General features: G+C 43.4%; 1 protein-coding gene across 3 annotated transcripts in view; it reads left to right on the top strand.

Moving 5' to 3' along the window:
* The first annotated feature begins 638 nt into the window (after window positions 1-638).
* The window catches only part of Htr4 (5-hydroxytryptamine receptor 4), a 161584-nt gene continuing 141323 nt past the window's right edge, over window positions 639-20899 (top strand). For 2 of the 3 annotated variants that reach the window (XM_057788821.1, XM_057788818.1), the window contains exons 1-2: window positions 639-769; window positions 19439-19511. In XM_057788821.1, the coding sequence (XP_057644804.1) occupies window positions 19486-19511 (26 nt within the window). In that variant the 5' untranslated portion in view covers window positions 639-769; window positions 19439-19485. Of the gene's footprint in view, window positions 770-1185; window positions 1246-19438; window positions 19512-20899 lie in introns of those variants that run through there. The other variant, XM_057788819.1, reaches the window with a different exon arrangement.

Genomic DNA, 20899 nt, shown 5'->3' with positions numbered 1-20899 from the left:
TTTGCTCTGCCATAGTCCCTCACAGATACTTCAGATACCTGAGTGGTACCCAGGCCTAGACCTTTGGAAACCCTTCACACTACTGTCGGGCTGCTCCCTCCTTTCTGTGAGAGAGCCCTGAAGCTGGCTCCAATCTAGTCACATGGTCAAGGTGACAGGTGGTTAGAGCTGGGAAACCCTGCAAACTTCAGACAGAGAGGCAAAGAGTGGACTAACAAGGTGAGGCTGATCCTTTAGGGAGCCCTGAGACAAACGAAAGCATTAGCTCTGGAGAACTTGCCATCCTGTTTCCAAAGCGCCCCGAATTCTCCGGAATGCCGCTCCCAGACAAGCCTTGCTCTGGGCCAGGCTGAGTCAGGCATAAGAAGAAGGAAGTAGGTTGCACCAAGGAAGGATTGCCCCTGGCACAGGCACCTCAGACGCATTCTCGAGTTTATTGTCTCTGAATAGAGGAAGTGGGCACTTAAAAAAGGTGAACAGATTTGCCCAAGGTCACCCAGGAGTCTGCGGTGAGGCCAGGGCTCGCTCGCTCTCTGTCCCCAGCGAATGGGTACGGTTCTGGTCAGGGAGGCACACTCTGGTCAGACCAGAGGTGTGAGATCTGTGCAGCCTCTGCACCCACTCCTCAGGGTGCCCCTCTGCACAGGTGGCACTCTGCGTGCCCTGTGGGGGCGGCAGCGAGCAGGACGGCAGGAACGCCCAGGCTGGGGGCTGTGGAACGCACGGAGCCCAGCTCAGCTAGGAGGAGGAGGATGCTCTGCATGCCCAGGTGAGCCCAGGCTGGGGTCTCCAGCCTGCAACTGGTGCCAGGCTCCCGCCCGCTCCCCAGCGCGGGGGCTGAAGCCCGCATCTAGGGGGCGGCGGCGAGGGCGCAGGCAGTGGCGGGGAGCGCAGCGCAGCGCGGCAGCGGCAGAAGCTGGGCTCTGCGCTAAAGGTAGCCGCAACGATCTGCCAGGGCGCCTCTCTCCTTAGCCTTCCGCAGCCGCGTGTTTCTGGGAGTGCGCCAGGAGATCAGAACCCCAGGAGCCCACGTGTGCAGGTGGGGATGCTGAGAGGGGGCGGGGCGGAATGCCGGGGTTCGGTGGAGGGGGGGGCTTCTGGGTTCTGTACTTCTGACACCCACCAGCCTTTGTCGCAGGGATGGGCTGTGTGTTGGTGTGGGTGGGTGGACTGTCTGTCTGGGTAGGACCTGTCTGCAGCTTGGGACCACTGAAGGTTGAACAGCTGCCCTCCCGCACTTGGTAGGTAAGTACTTGTGAAACTGCGGGTGTGTTCACTGACTATATGAGGTTGTATGTAAAGAGGAGAGGGGAAGAAGAGAGAGAAAGAGAGAAAAGAAAAGGGAGAGAGAGAGAAAGAGGGAGGAGGGAGGGGAGAAAGAGAGGAAGAAGCTTATGTTGTGTGTCTATCTTTATTGGTGTGTAATTTGATGTATGATGCTTCGGTAGACTGTAGATGATTGTGAGTGTGTGACTGAGTGTTCCCTCTGTGTGTAATGAGATACCTGCTCTTGTGTGTATAAGCAGCAGCGTGTGTAGTAGCATGAGTGTGTGGCTATTCCGTGCTGCATGGGGATGTCTCAGTCACTGACGGTACTAGGGGCCATTCTGCTATTGCCTTTTGTAGAATCCAGTCTCAATTGAACATGCTTCCTGTCCAGGCTTGCACCTTGCCCCTGGCACACTGTTGGCTGCTCTTGAAAGAATTGACTGTTCAATTCAGGGGAATGGTAATTGGCAAAGGTGAAGAAGTCATGGCAAGTGCTTGGCTTCTTAGAGTTCAATATTAAGAGAAAATCTGGGCGACTTTCCACCTGGCCCATGAAAACAACACAAAATGCTTCTTAAGGAAGAGATTTGACATGAATTGAAAGTGTGTTCTGGTGAGGGGCACACTGGTGAATGTTTGCCCTTTTGGTCTTCATATTGTTGGGATGGATTCTTCCGGTTTTCCGTCTAGCTGTTGGTGGCCATGGCTTGTGGTTGCTGATAGATGTTTGTCTGCTCCTGGGAGATTTCATCAGCAGTGACCAATGGAGGAGAGGTTGCTTACTGTTCCTTGTGAGCACAGGTAGGGAAGGAAAACAACATTGGTGATGGATGCGGTTGGTGCCTGCGAAACAAGGAAAAAGTCAGAGAAAAAGACAAGACCCCAGAGTTCCGAGAAGCAGGTCCCATCTAGGAAATACCTTTGTACAGAAAAAAAAAATTACAGAAACTAACCAGATGTTCCAACATTCCCAAGTAACTTTTAGATGTTTCGCTTATTTTCCTCATGCATCCATCCTTGTTCTAATCTCTTGTTGGGTTTGCATCATTTCCTCTTGCGGAGAATATCTTTGTTAGAATTATTTTTATGTGGTAGAGTCACGGTTGGTGTCTAAACTTTAGGAGTTCTAAACCACAGGGAAGTTACCCTGAACCTTTAGTCCCTCTGTTCTGAGCAGGTAGGGGTCCCAGAACCCCAGAACAATAATGTGCCTGGTTCCCCCAAGTTTTCTGGGTTTTACTTTTAATGTGATTTCTTGGGCCAACAAGCTCACCACCATCACCCCGATCCCGCTCATCCTCACGTTTCCTTCCCCGTAGTCACAGACTGAAGGCAACACCTGCAGTTTTTACAAGAAGCACAGCATCCCAGTAGGTACCCTTGATTTCCCATGGTGCTGAGGCAGCATCCCCCAAGTTGTCTAAACGGGGTACTGAGGTCACCTTTCCTTTCTCCTCTCCCTTCACCAGGAACTGGCAATCTTAGTCCACCGGCAGTTTGTCTGTTTTCGGGCCCAGTTTCCCCCTTTGTACTCTCACCGCGGCCACCTCCATCAGGTGAAACCAGTGCTTAGGGACTTTCCAAAGATGGGAAGAGAGACAGACTCTGATTATGAGGAAAATTCAAGGCAAAAGAACAAATGCTGGGAAGATGCGATTCTCGTGATCATGTATGTCCAACTAAAACCTTCTATTAATTCTTGAGGAGTGTCACATGGTGTGACTTAGCTCAGGTTTCTGTCTCCCTCCGTCTTAGTTTCTTTACTTGTAAAAGTGGAAACAAACGATTTCAAGGAGAATCTTGCCCCTAGCTCATTTCGAAGGGTTCTCTCGACACTGAAACACTCCGATTGCCAATGTGTCAGCAAGAATGAATCTTCCTAGTGTCTCAGGTGAACCTATAAAAACGTGTAACCTTTGTTTGAAAAAAAATATTGTTTGATTTTTGGGAGAAGATGTGGGTACAGAGGAAAAGTGAGATGTTGCCTTCAGTTTGAGGCTGAGGACTAACTGCCAACACCATTAGCAGCAGAAGGGTTTTAAAGGCCACTTGGCTTTCATCTTCATGAGGCGCCAGAGTCTACGTCTACCTTATTAAGATAATGTCATGTTACATTAGAATTCAGGTTTTCTCAGGCCTCAATGGCAGTGGCATTTGGGACAAATGATTCTTGTCCTATGCATTATAGGGTATTCAACAACATCCCTAGTATCCATTAATAGCACCCCAGTGTTACAACAACCAAATACAAACCCAAGCATTGCTAACTGTGGGAAGACTTTGTCTTCCCACACTCCAGTTGAGAATCACCACTATAATTCACACTCCAGCCTGGGAGTCTTCCACAGCACCACTCTACAGCCAAACACTTGCTACTGCGAACAGCCTTCCCACCCTGTCTCAAGTCTGCTATCCTCATGCCCTCTCCTTTATCCCTTCTGGATTTTCACTGCCTAACATTGATGCCTGCAAAGAACTCACAGTGTGCTGAAGCCTGAGAAACATTTCAGAGGCATTAATAGTCTTAATAACTCACATTAACCCAGCCCTTGATATGTGCCAGGCACAGTTCTAAATGCTTTAGGTGGATGGTTGCGTTTAATCTTCATTATGAATCCTAGGAGAGAGACTTCTATTGTCCTCAGTTTAGAAATACAGCAACTCGAGCTTACAGAGGTAAGATAACATGTCCAGTTCTCATTGGATGTTGGAGCTGGCGTTGGCTGGTGTGCTGTCTTGCTGCAGTTCATTGTTCGGACCTTCACACTTGCAATGCCTTGTATGAATGAGATCTGGTTTACAGGCTACATAGGAGGAGCTTAAATATATCTTAGCCTGTTTGTAGGACCAAGTCTGCCTCTAGGAAGGATGCTAAAGACTCCAGGTTGTAAATAGTGTTCAGTAGCCATATGTAATTCTTCATTGAAAAAAGAAAGAAAGAAGAAAACCAACTACCTTCTTTCATCCAGAGTTAGCTCAAAGGTCTGTGTCTAGTGAGAGCGGTAGCCGGGTGGGGTTACAGAAGAGGGAGTGTGAAGGGAAACGGAAGGAGGTGAAAGGCACCAAACAGTGAACAAGACAATTCTGTTGCTATTAACTACCTTACGGTCAGTCTCTGCCATCAAAGTCAAAGTTCCTGTGTTTCCATCAACTCTCTCCTTGGTCTTCATGGCCTGCTCTTTGAGCACTCCATTCTGCATGCTATTCACTTTTTCCTATTGAGGCAGAGGTAGAAATAAGATGTAAATGGCTCTTCAACTGTGTAATCGATAGGACTGGTTGTAATTGTGTCTGAGTAATGATGATTCCAATTACTGATAAGCTTTAGAATCCAAGCTTGCCTAAGGAGGCTTACTTTCTTAAGACTGCCTGTTGAACCCACAGATCCATCGGCTCTGACCCACACACCTGTGGTTTGGTTGAAAGCCTGGCCTTCAGTCTTTGATGAGCAACAGACTAATCCCACCGGGCTTGTTAGAGCCCATATCAATGGACTGTCTTTCCACAGTTTCTGATGTTTCTGGGTTAGGGTCCAAGGATTTTCACTTCTAATGGGTGTCTACATTGCTGTAGACCTGGGGTTAAGACATAGATAATTAAATCGAAGTCCAAATACAGCTTTTTGTTGGGAAGATGACATTTTAAAAATAACTAAGCATTGTATTAATGAGAAGGAATCGATTGGAGCAAAATCCAAAACCAATAAGAGATGAACTCACATCTCTCATTAAACATCTGCCTCAGATCTTTGCCTGGCCCTGTCTACACCCACCTCTACCTTAATTTAGATGATAAGATACCCCATTATTGACAGGATAATCCAGACCCCAAGTCCCTTACTACATTGTATGATGCCAAGTACATCGTGGGAAGCCTCTGTAAGACTAAGGAGCTTTGCTATTCCTCTCTCTAGCTTTTGTTTCTTGGACAGTTGTGTTGCGTTTCCTTCCCTTTCAGAGCTACATTAGAATAATGAAGAAACTCAATGGAAATCAGCACATTGATGTATACCTGAAGAAAAATTTAAATACCAATCAGAAAGTTTCCTTAAAAAAATCAGAATTTAAACTCATTCAACTCGTCCATTCCTCCTCAGTGCTGACATCTTTTTTTGTTTGTTTGTTTTGACCTGATCACATCCAAGCTATGGACCTTTAAGAACTCATACAAAAAGATCTTTTCTTAAAAAAAAATGATTTATTTGCCAGGTGTAGTGGCACACATCTTTACTCAGGTGCAGAGGCATTTCTGTGAGTTCGAGGCCAGCCTGGTCTACATAGTGAGTTCTAGGACAGCCAGCACTACATCATGAAATACTGTCTCCAAAACAGCAACAACAAAAATAATTTTACTTATTTTTATTTTACTTGCACGGGTGTTTGCTTGCATGAGCAAGGCATGTGTGCACCAGGTGCGTGTCTGATGCCTGGCAAACCAGAGGAGGGCACTGGATCCCTTAACACTGGAGTTACAGAAGGTTGTAAGCAACTATGTGACTGCTGGGAACGAAACCTGGGTCCCCTGCAAGAACAGTAGATGCTTTTAACTGCTGAGCCATCTCCCCGGCACCCAGAAAGAACTTGATATTTATTGTGTGTTATCAAAGTTTAAGTTGAGTCTTATATACCTGGCATTTTTGGATTTTTCTATCAACTCTTTAGGGAAGTACTGTTTCCATGAATTACAGATGTGGAAAGCAGGGCCAAGATATTTTAAGAATTCTTGTGTCCAGAGGTTAGCTGTACTTCTTGGTTCTGCATTACAAAATTTAATAATGGTTTACTTAAATAAAAGTTATAATTTCTTGGCAGGAAACTGGAGCCTTTCTTAAGGATTTGAAGAAATAGGCTCCAGGACAGAAAGGTAAAAGGTCATTACCGGAGAGCTCAGCTCTGGGAGCTCATGACCTGTTCTTTGTTGCCTTCCTTAATGTGACACTCTTTCAAGTCTGTGTCAATCAGTTAGAATTCTCCAGAAATGACTCTCACTGAGTCACTCATCTGTGAACACAAGGTCAAAACTAAGTGGAGCTGTCAAGGACTCAGGCTAGTGGTTTTGGTAGATTTTTCCAGTGACAAGAGATCTTTTGAAAAATCCAGTAAATGTTGCCTGTTCTCAAACAACTAGCGTGATGAAGACAGAACTGGAAGCCAGGTTTATTTCCAGAGCTACCATTTTCTTTCTTCCATTCCCCATTCCCCATTCCCCGTGTTTCCCCACAAAATATCCCCCCAAAGCTCATCCCCCATTCCCTGTGTTTCCCCATAAGCCAATCCCCCACAAGCTCATCACCCTCCTTTCACTCCAGAGTTTCCCCACAGGCTCATCCCCCACAAGCCCATCCCCCCACGGGCCCATCCCCCCCCCCACTCACCTGTCCCTGCATAGAGTACTGATCCCTCCATCTGTGTGAAGCTCCTGGTTTTTCTGGCACATTTCTGTCCTCTGTTTTCTGTGCCATTTGGCCCATCCTCTCTTTCTGTTCATGTATGCCACACCTCCAACTCACAGATCTCAGGCGTGGGCAGGCGTTACTGGCTTGTCCCAGCCATCCCTCCATATAGTAAATAATTAAGGCGATGGCACACCCTACACGTGCTGTGAATTTTGCTGATAACTCTTACACTGTTCAACTTTTTTAACTACCGGGGTGCTAATTTTGTGTTTATTTCCCAATATTTTATCTTGAGAATTCGTGGTGAAGTGAAAAGCTGAAGGAATTATGTAAGGCACATCTGTAAGTCAGGTAGCTTTTGGAATTCCTATTTTGTTAGAGTTGCTTTATCATAATTCCATCACCCATCAGTTCATTTTTTATTTATAAAGTTGCTATCCTCCTCCCCTATATTTATATTCTGGAATTGAATTCAAGACAAGTAGCATGGCTTACCCAAGGTCACATGCAAGAGAGTCTATAGGGTTGGGATTGAACTTGGGTTATCTAACTCTGCAACACACTTTCCCATCTGCTAAGTCGCTGGATCTCCTCGGAGGAGGAAGAGAAAAAGATGAGCTTAAGGCCAGCAAGGTCAACTAGTTCACAAGCACCCACACTTTCCACTGGTTTGAACCTTAATAAGCAGCTCACCTTCCAAAGAAGTAGTGTCCCTTACTCCGTCTGCACTGCACAGCTTACCCAGGGAACTTTCATAGAACTCATAGACTCATTTCTTCTCAACATTTTAAATTCACTATGAAAAAGGCAGGTTGGAAAACTACTACTTTAGCTAATTCCGAGAACCCTTTGCTGGTGGTTTTTGACTTGAAATAGTAGTTCTGCAAGACAGATAGGCTGACTCTCCTAGGGACCCCTGACATCCAGACATCAGTGGCTTACATGAACACAACAAGGAACTCAATGTGTAGGATGCGGAGAACCTTGCTTGGGCCACATTGAAAATGTTTTCTCTTTAGGTACTGGTAGATGCTGAGGGGTCATGGAATCTTTGAGGAGTTTCATACATACTAAGCAAAGTTAAGCTGGGAAAGTTGAGCTTGGGGCTCCTTAAGATGGCATCCTTTATGGGATGGTTCAGCAGTGAAAGACCTGGGCTTTCGAGCTACTTTCTAGTGTAACTTTGGACAGCGCCTGTTTTATATGTCTCAGCTTACAAATCTTTGAAATGAGGATAATTGTAGTTCTGCCTCATAGTGTTGTGTGAAGACAAAAGGGGATGATGCTTAGAAGGATTTGGTCCTAGGCCCACTTAAAACAATTCTTTGCTGTGTTAAATGGACTTCTGTAAAAATCTGTTGGTACAGTTTCACTTTCCCTATTTTTTTTTTTAAGTCAGGGAGGAGATGCTTTTGGGAGGAGAGTGTAGACAGGAGCATTTTAGAGGTGACAAATTTATTGGTGACATTTTATCTGGAAAGGGTTTGGATTCTTCTCGAGCATTTCCAGGTAATAATTTGTAAATAACCTTTGTTCATTGAGATTGCATTGGCAAATCTAATTGGATATGATAATTTGCATGTTATATTTGGAATATAGAATTCTGCATAAACTATTCTCTAATCTGGGATGCTCAGCAGCAATGGAAGGACAGGGGCAGAAGAGATACATATGCTGCAAAGCCCTTGTTCTTGGTATGCTCAGCAAATCCTGGAATGCAAGACTCTTGGTCATTGGGCTGCAAACACAAATAAAGGAACACTATTGAGGAGGATTTCAGAAGCGATGTTCACTGGATGGATGCTCCCTATCCTTGTATCCTTTCCTGAATCACCCCACGAATCATCTGCAGCAGAACAACCACCAGAGTATTTGATAAACAGAGATTCTCAGGTTTTCTGGATATGTAATTTTGGGAGAGACTTTTAGGTTCGTTCATACCTGAGAGACACCAACTTTAAAGCTTTAATTTAGGTGTAAAGAAAACTTTGGCTTCAGTTGCTCCCAGTTTAAGGTCTCTGAAATCAATGCTGAAAAGACACATTAAGCATTCTCACGCTCCGTTTCTTTGTGGGTAAGAGGGACAGTTTCTGTGATCACAGCCCAGGACAGGAGGCATAAGTCATCTGGTGAGTTTCCATTTTGGAGGCTCACGGTAGGAAATATTCTCCAACGACAGGCATGCATCTTTCAAGAAAAACAGACTGACATCACAGAACTCACTGGAAACCTCATGTATAGGTGTGCATTTCTATATTGGTCTTGTGAGGTTAGTATTACCCATGCCCCATTATATGGATGACAGCATCACCATCAGTGTAGGGAGAGTTAAGTAATTTGTCAAGGTCATTCTGGCGTTTGAGAGGACTGGAACAGATTTCAGTTCTTTGAATTAGGGGTTAGCAAACTCTCTGGCCCTTTCTTTGTGTGGACTGCAAGCTAAGAACCGCTTTACATTTCAAATTGCTAGGAATATTATCAGGTGGAAATTTTATGAAATTCAAATTTCCATGTTGATTTGCTGGAATGTTGCCATACAATTTTATTTCTAGTTTGTCTGTGGCTGCTTTCACACAACCTGCAGAGTTTGATAGTTAGGGGTGTGGCTCTGTGCTCTGAAAAACCTAACATACCTGCTAAGTGACCCTTTATAGAAGGGTACAATATGTTGCCCCCCTGCTTTACACAACCATGCCCATGTGCCCCAGATTCCAGTCATCTGCATTCTGCCCCTCTGTGAATCCTGCCAACACTCATACCATCTGGAGCATGATCTGCACAGCATTTTCCGTTAGGTTAATTAATTTTCCTTAAATAAATTTATTCTTAAAGAATCAAAGCCATAAGTGGAAGTCAATAGCACTTGCAAGAAATAGAAGACACCATAAAACCCGTGCACTGCACACACAGTGTGGCTGAGCTTAGCTAACTAGCAGGGACAGGTCCTGCCTACGATCCCCCTGTATTCCTGATGATGCCTTCACTGTTTTCCTGTAGATTGTCCTGACTTCCTGACACACCTGCATGGTTTGTGGAGATCTATCCTCAATCTGCTAGATTCCCTTTGTGCATAGACATCATAGTTGGCATCTGGGAAACCCTGTGGTCCTCTGTGATCAGCTCTAACCAACAAACTACAGGTGTGGGAGAACTGATGTCCCAGTTACCGCCTACTCTTCGAAGCAAGTCTGAGGCATATGATGTCCTCGTTTCCAAGAGTTTCCTTTAAGGGTTTTGTTTCAGTGTCTGAATAACGCATTTCTCATGGGCTGCCTCTCATTTGTCTTCCCTTCCCCTTTCCTTCTCTTCCCTCCCCTTTCCTTCCCTCCCTCCCTCCCCTCCCTTCCTTCCCCTCCCTCCTTTTCCTTTTCTTCCCTTCCTTTCCTTACTCTTCTCTCCCTCCCTTCCTCCTTCCCTTCCTTTTTAAATATCATCACTCCTTTACCTGCACTCATACCTTCACTTGCCAGATTAACTATCTGCATTTAGTCTATACAACAAGATGTGCTTCCAGGGCACCTAACTAAAACAATGGTGCGCTTCTTGCTAAAAACTGGAAGCTTGTTCTTCTTTATTATAACAATGATTAGTGAATAGCAGGAGGATCCTTTTTAAACTTATTTTTGAGGCTATAATTTAATTACACCATTTATCCATTCCCATTCCTCCGTTCAAACCCTCCGATGTGTACTTTGTTGCAAACTCTCGGCCTATTTTTTCACCCCCCCCCCGAAACAGCAGGGAGATTTCAAAGATAAATTAGCACATATCCGAGTCCTTCTCATCAACATAAACAACAGTGATTAGAATAGAAAATGAGGAACTCCAGAGATGGCTTTGTGGTTAAGAGTTTGCTGCTCTTCTAGAGGATCCAAGTTTGATTGCCAGCACTCAGGCACATCAGGTGGCTTACAACTCCAGCTCCAGGGCATCAAACACTCTCTTCTGGACTCTGAGGGCACCTGTATTCAGCCTCTATATACCCATGTTCTTCTCTCTCTCTCTCTCTCTCTCTCTCTCTCTCTCTCTCAAATGCACACACACAAGCACGTAATTATGACATAAAAGTTTTGTGAATTGGAAAATGAAAACAGAGCCCATTTCTGCCATACAGTGTGATAGCGTTTAGTGCCAGAGCCAACTGTTCCCTGTCATCATGTTGGTTCTCAAGGGGTATGAGTACCATGTTTAGCCAGGGCACCACCTTGGTCCTGAAAGTGAGTCTCTGGAGCAGCAGCATCAACAGTATCCGTGAGCTTATTATAAACACGGATTCTCTACTGTCATCCTCTACTCCTCGTCTTCAGGAAACCAGAGGGGGCATTTTGCTTTAAAATGCCCGCTGGTGATTCTCATGCACGAAAACTACAGCACTACCATAAACAGCCTCTTACTTTGTTCTGTTCTCATTGTGCTTGGATATCCTTGGAAATTCAAAATTGTCTCAGTCTTGCTTCCTCCCCTCAGATGTGACTGATGGTTTTCTGGCCTCTTTTGGAGCCTCCATTTGTGTGGCCTCTTGCCAAGGCACACAGGTCAATAAGTGGAAAGCTCTCACGATTTGAATGATCTTTATAATGGCAAGCTTCAAACTGCTCTGGAGTTCTATCCATCCCTGCTCTGGGGCCCCAAATATGGGGCTAATTCCTTCCCCAATGACAAATCATGGTGCTCATTCAACAGGTGCTTGGTGATCTTGCCACCATCTCTCTTCATAGACTCTGGTCAAAAGGAGACATTGATCAAGTGGTCACAAAATCTATTTTAAGTCTCTCTTAAGCTCCTTTCCATCCTGAAAGGCAACGATCCATCCTTAATTGGACCAAGTTTGTCTCTGGTAAGCCTCCTGTACTTACTATGTTCTTTGATGGTTGGGAATCCCCACCTTGTAAAAAGCCCATTTTCTACAAACATTCTAGGTCTGTTCCCTTCAGTTATACATGAAGTTCCTGCTCCTTCTTCATTTTTCCTATGCCCCATTGCTTTCCCTGCAACACAGACTGAGTGTGCCTCTTCTGTGGTTGCCACTGCTTAAAATAACAGCTTTTAGCAATGCTGCTAAACTTTCCACTGAGTAATAGTTTATTTACCCATGAATGTTTTCCTTAGTTATTTTTGAAAATAAGATTAAAGAGTGTTTTACATTCATTCAGACACACACACACATGCACACACACACACACACACACACACACAAACCAGCATACTAATATGGATTTATAAACTTAAGGAAGTGTGGTTGTAACTTAGGACTAAGTATCCTAGATGACTTAGCTCAAGTAGCATTTTAGCTACCGATTCTCGTAGATCCAACTTGTGAAACACAGGTACTTCTTTTCCATTTGTGTTGTAAACAGTTGCATCTGCACACTGAAACATAAACACTTAAACAAAACAAATAATATGAATTTGGAAAGAGGGTATTTACAAATGAATATATCAATCGGTGGAGGTTAGAAAGATTGTGAAAACAATATCCTACAAATTCCAAGTGTTTTCTCAGAAAGAAGTCCAAGTAAATCGCTAAGGAGAACAATTTTTCTTGTTTAGTGACAATTTCACAATTGTATCTTTAGATGATTCTTATTTTATACCACATTTTTTACTTTAAAAGAGTTGGGGCTAGTGGACATTACAGCCAACACAGAATTTATGGCTGTTTTGAGGTTGTTAGGGTGGTGCTGGTAGCACCATGTACCTTATGGCTTAAGGTTGGGGGCATGTTAGACCATTGAGGTGAGGAGGTCAGCAACATACATTTGAGTGAAGAACTCGTTTTTTGGGAGGAGGGGATTTCAAGACAGGGTTTCTCCGTAGCTTTGGAGCCTGTCCTGCAACTAGCTCTTATAGATCAGGCTGGCCTCGAACTCACAGAGATCTGCTTGCCTCTGCCTCCCTAGTGCTGGGATTAAAGGCATGCACCACCACTCCCAACTTTATAACGTTAACTCTTATAAATACATACTCTTATTTTTTAGTTCTATCTACGAGATGGGTAGGCTATGTTTGATATAGTATGTATGTTTCCTTTCATGTTTGAAGTCTGTAATTCTCTGATTTTTTTTTTTTTTTGCACTCACCTTACCCAATAATCTGTGACTTTCCACTCCACATCCGGGGAAACTGAGCCCTTGATAGATTTTATTAAGAGGAACAGTGAGTCAGTAGCAGCAGGGTAGGGCTGAGAACACACAGCCCATAACCCCTTTGTCCAGTGCTCGTAGCATGCCAGGCTCATAGCCTTGATTTAGCTATTAAGATACATAATGTTTTACTTATTCCTGACACTTATCCAAAACAAAGATATCGAGTATGACCTTTGATGCAGAAATGTAACCCATGTAGCCATATTCTATAAAGAAATGCGGTCCATCTAAGCACAGTTATGCATGGATATTCATCCATGTAACCAAACCCAGGGAAAGCAAACAAGACACAGCCAATCAAGCTGAGGTTATGACTTAGCTGCAGGTGGGCAGGTGTTGGCATCATACCAAACTACATCGATCTTCCATTCCAATAGGTGGGGGTCATTGCAGGTGAGTCCAGTGTGCGTATTTCTTATAATAGAGATGCAACCACACACTTTCTGTTAACCTTTAACGACAGTTGCCTAGCAGTATTTCAGACCATTCTGAGGTGCACTTACCTTGTGAGTTTTCATACCTTCAGTCATTTAAAAACTTAAAAGCCAGAAAACTGAGGCCTCAGATCAACAGTGTGGAGTGCTAGGAAGATGAATTCTTCTTCCCCCTCCCCTCTTACTCTTTGAGGAACAGCATTGTGTGTGGACATGTCCATCAAAGAAAATAAACCCCAAAGAGTCTGAGTTGCATCCTCCTGTCGTTTTCTTTTATGACACATACAGTGTTTGAGTAATTCCAGTGGCTCAGCTTGTTGTGGTTCCTGAGAAAATACTGAGACACTCACTGTCCCTCACATGACAGAAAGACTTGTTAGGCTTTCTCTTCATCCCCCACCTACCTCCCACCAATGTACCAGGCTCATTTTCTGGTAGAGACAATCACCAGGTGTTTATCTGAAAGAGATTCACATGGGGAGCACATCTCCATTTCTCGTAGACTAAGCAATAGTATATAACATAACTGTCATTAACAAACCGCTAGCTTGGGGGTAGAAGGGAAAAGTGAGGTTAAATCTCAAAGTGACACAGCTCTATAGAAGTGATGCAACTCGTATGACTATATCATACACTCGGGGCTGTTTGTGTTGTTAGTTAGTTAAGTAGTAATTAAAGTTCTGAAGTATATTAAGCCAGAATTCTAAGGGTAGTGAGTAAAAACACTCATCACACACCCACCACACACACACACACACACACACACACACAGTGAAATTCTCTGAATAAGAGATACTAGTGTGCTCATAGCTCTGACTAAATTTTCCCAGCAAACAGCACAAAATACTATGGCGTGTAATTGATTAGTCAAACGAGAATAGGTGCTAATCACCCATCCTTGATTTGCCTTGGTGTCCTTCCCCCTTAACAGAATAGTTACTGTCTCACTTGTTAGCATAACGGCCATACTTTTAATTTTCAATGAGCAAAATGCAACACTGAACATTGTTATGAACATAAGTGGTTTCCACCTTGCATTATAACATTTTTCAAATGTAAACTCAATTTTATTTAACTTTCAATCATTTTTTTGCTACCTGGATTTCTCTTCTAATCTGCATCTCAGATTCTTTGTGTTGTGGCAGAACCTAACTCAAACTGACTTAAAGCAGTAAACTTTGAAACCAGAAAAATTAAAACAACACCATTGTGGGGGTGGGGCTAAGGAGCAATAGCTAGGGAAATAGTAGGGTGTCAGGTATCTGAAGGGGGGAATTGGTAAAAATGTGAGACAGGATTAGAGAGGGAGCAGTGAGGTAAATAGGGAAGAAGGGGTCAGGAGGGTAAAATAACAGTAAGGGTGTGTAGAAAAAGCCATACAGATTCATATATGAACTATCTACCAAAAGTCCTAGTACTTCTAATACATGTAAGTCTATTTGTGTATATATACAGTTTAAATGAGAATTTCCCATCTGGGTTAGCAACATTCCCTACAAGAGCCATAGACTGACCAAAAACAAAACCAAACAAACCCAATCAATCAAACAAACCCCAATGAAGCACAAGACACCCCCCCATTTGAATTGTTAATGAGGGTTGTCCAAGAGACTCAGAAAATATTGCAGGTTATAGCTATTGTGCTTGGCTGGCCCACAGAAGTAAAAGTTAAGTCCTTATTGCTGAAGATACCATGCCCTTTGGATATAGGACCCAGAGGATCTGAGCTATAGCCGAACTGAAAACCTCATCCCTGAGGACCAGCTTTCATGGTACCAGAAGGTGCCATGTGGGTTTCCAAAGGGAGGAAGTAACCAATAGTCCTACCCAGCCGTGATGCCTATGAACCACAACAGTGACCAACAGGGCACAGTAACTCTAGGGGTGCACTAGTGGTACTCATGCTTTGGTGGTAACCAACAGCTGTCTAAATGGAGCTGAGACTTGCTCACCAAGGAGAAAATCAATCCTGGTACTGGAAACCTACTCAACTATTTGGGGTCTAGTGAAGTCATGGCTCTTGGAGAAGAACCTACAACCACCACTTTACTAAACCAGCATAATCCCTAACTACACTCTAAATATTTCTCTAAATATTTATATCTAAGTATTTATTAATTTAATTTATTCATTAAATATCTAAATATTTATTACACAGATAAGTGTAGACCTCATCTGTCATGAAGGAAAGTTCTCTAATCAGGTGGATACCTTTACAAAAAAAAAAAAACAAACAAAAACAAAACAGTGCTAACAGTGTGTTAGGGTGGCCAGTTCAAATAAATATATCTACAACAAAACTCCTGCACCCAAGATTCAGAGTTCATTGAGGAAGAGGATCCAGAAAGATTCAAAGAACTAGAGAAACAGGAAGTTTTTTTTGTGAGATTACATCCCCTAGGGATGTCAGAGAAACCATACCCATATAGTCTCATCATCAGGGCTATGCAAGATAAACCCTGAGTTCTGGAATTTATGGCTTTGTGTTCTGTTCCCAGGTTTGCCATGCGTTAGCTGTGTAGCTTAGAAAGTGAATTAAAATCTCTGACCCTCAGTCTCCTTATCTTTGAGCTGGAGATAAAGATTCAAAGATGGGAGGAAAAAGAAACAGTGTCTGGCATTCATAACTACATAGTTAATCACAGCTAATTAAAATGAAATGGACTCACCTACTAAAGAAATTGTTTTTATTTTATGTGTATGACTGCTTGCCTACATACATGTTTATGCACCTTGTGGGTGACTATGCCTGTGGAAGCCAGAAGAGGGCACTAGATCCCCTGAGACTATTATTAGAGATAATTGTGAGTTGCCATGGGAACAGAACCCAGGACTCTGGAAGAGCAGCCTGTGCCCTTAACTGCTAAGCATCTCTCCACCCTGACTTTTGCTACATTTTACTTATAATGCTATACTTGAGGATGTTCCTGTGAAATCCCGCCCCCTGCCACAGTGAGAAAGTTGCAGACTGCCAAAACTCAATTTCCTCATTTGCAAAATGAATGAATTACTTAGTTTGATTGACATGTCTGCAGAGAGACTGCAATGTGCTGGGAACCTTTCTAGGCTTTGAGGATTTTAGAGTGGTTAAGATAACGACTTATGGAAATTTGCACTGAAGTGACGGAAACAGAACGCAAATCAGAAGGCAGTTGACTAGAAGAAATGCATGTACCAGAAAGTAACCAATACAATGTAGAGGACAGGAATTTTCCGGAAATGAGGTCTGAGATTTTATATGTTGAAAAAAAGACTTCCTGGGGAAGTGCCATTTGAAGTGAGAGAATAATTTTTGTTGAATCCACAAAGAGGAAACCAAAGCAGAGTTCTTGAGGGGTGTGTGTCTACTTTTGATGTTCAAGAGAAATGGCACAGCTGCGGGCAATAAGACATGCTCATGGATGAGCTGAGTTTGCAGGGAAGCTCAAGCCAGATCGTATGTGTGTATGGTCTGATTAGCTATGACGACCAGTTTAGATTTCGCTGTGAGTGATTGGAAGCTACTTAGCTTAGTTTCTGTTCTACTGCTGTGAGGAAACACCACAACCAAGTCAACTTATACCGAAAAGGGTTTAATTGGGGATTTTGCTTACAGTTTCAGAGGGTTAGTCCATGAACATCAATGGTAGCTGCTAGGCAGGCTTGGCACTGGAGCAGTAGCTGAGAGCTCACATTTGATCAATACATTTCAGGCAGAGAGAAATAAGATAGATGGGGCCTGGTTTTGGGCTTTTGAAAACTCAAAGCCCACCCCCAGTAACACACACTTTCTAACAAGGTGGCATCTCTTAACCCTTCCCAAATAGTTCCACTAAGTGGGAACCAAGTAGTCAAACATATGAGTCTATAGCGGTCGTTTAAATCACCACACTACTATAACATATGCATACAAGAAATGGTGAGACTTACATTTTTTTTTAAGAGACAGGGCTTTCTCTCTGTAGCTTTGTAGCCTATGCTGGCACTCACTCTGTAGACCAGGCTGGCCTTGAACTCATAGAGAGCTGCCTGCCTCTACTGCCCAAGTACTGGGATTAAAGGCTTGTGCTACCACCGTCCAACTCATGACTTATATTTTTAAATTACTGACATGCTAGAGGGGAGAGGAAGTGACAGTGACTGTCAATAAGGAAACCAAATCAAGAGTGTCGTAGTCTAGGGAGAGAGGCGGAGACTTCAGGTCATATGCTACTGGTTTTGAGCAAGGGGGGATGGGAAAAGGGGAATGAAGATGATGTTTTCAAGTGGTCAGAATGGACGGTTTGGCTATTGGATGGAGGAAAAGAAATTCCTTGTGAGTAACTGAGTTTAATGGTGGAGTGTTGAGTTCAACTGAAAATGCTTTTTAATCGTCCTGCATGAGATGTCAGGTGGGCCATGAGGATCTGGGAGTAGCCCACAATGGAGATCAACTTCGGGTGCCTATAGTGAACCTTACACACACACACACACACACACACACACACACACGCCACCTGAACAGATATGATCACTTCAGGAATGGTTTTACAAAAAGGAGGGACCCTGCTACTCAATAGTAAGGGCTTTGCACTTGTATATTTCAAATAAAATATTACTGGGCTTGACTTCCAAATGGAAGGCAGTGGAGGGCAGAGGTATGTTGGTTCAGACTGTGTGTGTATTTGTGGGTTTGAGGCCCTAGGATCCTGCAGATTGGGCCTTCCCTTCACTTGTCACAACCCTAAAAATTCCAGGTCTGTGTTAGACTTAGAAATTCTAATAAATACTAAATACTAAAAGCAGAAGGCCTGTCCTATGTCCTCCCCTCCTCTCACGGTTGACCATTTTCTTCCTGATGCTAGCCAAGGCATCTAAAGGCTTAGGTTGAATTTCATGGTTCTCTTATGCAGATAAACAAACCTGGAGGGTTTTTTTTTTTTTTTTTTTTTTTTTGGTGAGATTCAATTAGAAAAGCCACAGATGGAATTACAGACTACCAGAGCTGGAAGCTAACCCAGCGATGCTCTCTTACGATCTCTCCCGTGCTCTGAGACGTGAATGATGATGATGCCTGGAAGGAAAGGGCGCTTGCCCGGGATAACCTGAAGAGGCAGCTGGACTCTGCCCCTTGCATCCTCTAGTTGAATGTGTGGTGGAACAAAAAGGAGGCGAACCTTGAAGGTTCTTTTGCATAGGAGGTTAACAAAGCTAACTTGGTTAAGCGAGAGTTGTGTAGGGGCTTCTGAAAGCCTCCATCCAAGGATCTCCCAGTAATCAGAGATTTAACTTTTTTACCTGGACGCTAGGATTACTTAGCCTAGAAACCACAAGTGAGCCTTGGAGTCCTGAATATCTAGACTCAAGATTCCTAGACTGGAGTTAGGGAGATGCTCAGTCACTAAAACATTTGCTGGCACCCATGTAAAAGCCAGTCTTGGTCTGTGAGCCTATTGCTGGGGCAGGGCGGAGATAGGGATCCCTAATGTTTCCTTGCTAGCCAGTCTAGCCAAACTGGTGAGCTTCGGGTTCAGGGACAGAATCTCAAAACCCAAGGTTCAAAGTGATAGAGGAGGCTGCATACCGTCGAACCCTGGCCTCTACATGCATGAGCACATGCATGATGTGAGCCTGCACTAACACACACAGATGATAGACAGATGACAGACATAAGGAGTCTGGTTCCTGGACTCCCTAGAAAGTATATTTGCCTATGCATGCACACATTTTCTGTTTCTGGCTAGAAAACAAGTATTTACTGGATTATCAAATACCCAACTTTTGTTGTTTATAAAAAGTAACAAACCTGAAAGACCTCTTAGGTAAAAAATACCTGACCATTTTAGACCACATACTATTTTAATTATAGCAGCGTAGTTACCTATTTTCACTCGTTAGTGTATTAAGGCAGATCATAGAAATAAGCTATGCTTCTGGGAATAACAAAGAAAAACAAGTAAGTGGATTAGCACAGAGTGAAGAGAAGTAACCTGTATCCTTTCATCCCAGGAGATCAGTGGAACAGAATCTTTCTGTAGCATTCAGAAAAAGTGCCTCATGCTCCCCCCCCCCCAGTGTGCTAGTTGCTCTTTGATATAGTACTGGTTATTAAATCATCCTACAAAATGAAAATCCCAATCAATAGAAAGCAATACTTGCTTGGCATTTTCTTCCTGTAATGAAGACCTTTATTTTTCCATGTTGCCTTCCTGCCTAATATCTTATTTTCCTTGCAGGATCCTGTGGGCACTGACATCCAGCACACTCATGCCCATTTCCTGTAATGGACAAACTTGATGCAAATGTGAGGTATGCTACATTGTGTGCTGATTGTGGGATTGTGTGCTAGGCAGCCTCTGCAAATTTGTTGTGGTGGTGGAATTGCAAAACCAAAATGGATATTCTCAGCTGTTTAGTGTATAAATTTTGAGTACGGTATACTGTTTGATTATTAGTGCTTTGTTACTATATGCTTAAATGATGAAAACCCAGCTGTTAATGTTTGAATCAGTAGACACCACTTACAGGTACATAATCATTTTTGCAATAAGAAAAATGATGCATTTGAGTGGAAGGAATGCGCTAAAGATGGTCTATCTGTAGCTAAACTTTAGATGTTAATTCAAGTAGCTTTGTCTTGCATGACTTGGTTGGCCCACTTCCATTTTCAGCCCAGAGCATCAGATGGTGGTTATCTGATACCAGTTGTAGTGTTCTGTGTGGAGTTATGTTAACCTAAATGGTTTTGCTGGTGTTGTCCTTGTAATTTTCTGTAAGCCTTGGGGGATAGGATGTTCTTCCTAGAGGTGTATTATGATTTATTTGGCATTACCAAACAGTGCGAAGAAAGTTGCACTTAAGGCCGCTTACGCGGTCTGCTGTTACAGTACTCAAGGGTGAAGATTACCCACAGGGATAATCTTGAGAGTTGGAAGGCATCCTAAGGTCACATCCCTTGTGAAATCCCAGGAACCATTACTTTTTCTCTGTCATATGAGACCAATGGGGAAGTATGTTCCAGGTGTCAATCAGGGGTCTGCCTTCTGGTTTGCTGTGGCAGAAACTCTGACAGCTGACTTGACAAGACCTCTGGCTTTCTCTGACTTGAGTGCACTCTCTGCCAAAGTTGCCCTGTCATTTCATGAGGGGATCCCTGAAGGGCAGAAAGGGTGTCTCGCAATAGAGCACAGCATCCCTGGCACCTGCTGAGTATTGACCAAAGAGCCGTTGATCAGCCAGTTATCAGTGTAGAATACGTATTTCAAATAGCCTTGTGTTCCAGTCCACCTAGTTATAAAAAGGAATGATTTAGCAGCACTGTATTTATGCTCTCAGTAGAAAATATGGTGGACTTTGTTATTTACCCAATAGTAAGTAGTTTGGTGTCATTCTAAGACTCCACATGGATTTTTAAACCTACTGGCGTGTGTTTTACTTCCCTCTCAAAGCTTGTGAGGTTACTTATGCAGGGAAAACATGGTAGGATACAGAGGACCTTGGTTTTCAGTTGTTAACCAAAATTCAGAGTAGGCAGTACTGATGGTGAAACATTAAAAAACAGCTTTAAGTTCTTAACTTTGGATCAAACGGTGTCAGTTGGTTAAAACACACCACTGGGGGTGATAATTGAGACACCGTGATCTCTTACGTTGCTAGCTTTTAGACATTTATTTGTAGCAGTGTTAGCTGTGGATGGC

Source organism: Chionomys nivalis, chromosome 14, assembly GCF_950005125.1.
Source record: "Chionomys nivalis chromosome 14, mChiNiv1.1, whole genome shotgun sequence".
In the NCBI taxonomy this organism is placed as follows: domain Eukaryota; kingdom Metazoa; phylum Chordata; class Mammalia; order Rodentia; family Cricetidae; genus Chionomys; species Chionomys nivalis.
Note: the sequence above shows the minus strand (reverse complement) of the source record. Positions and strands in the feature narration are given on the sequence as shown.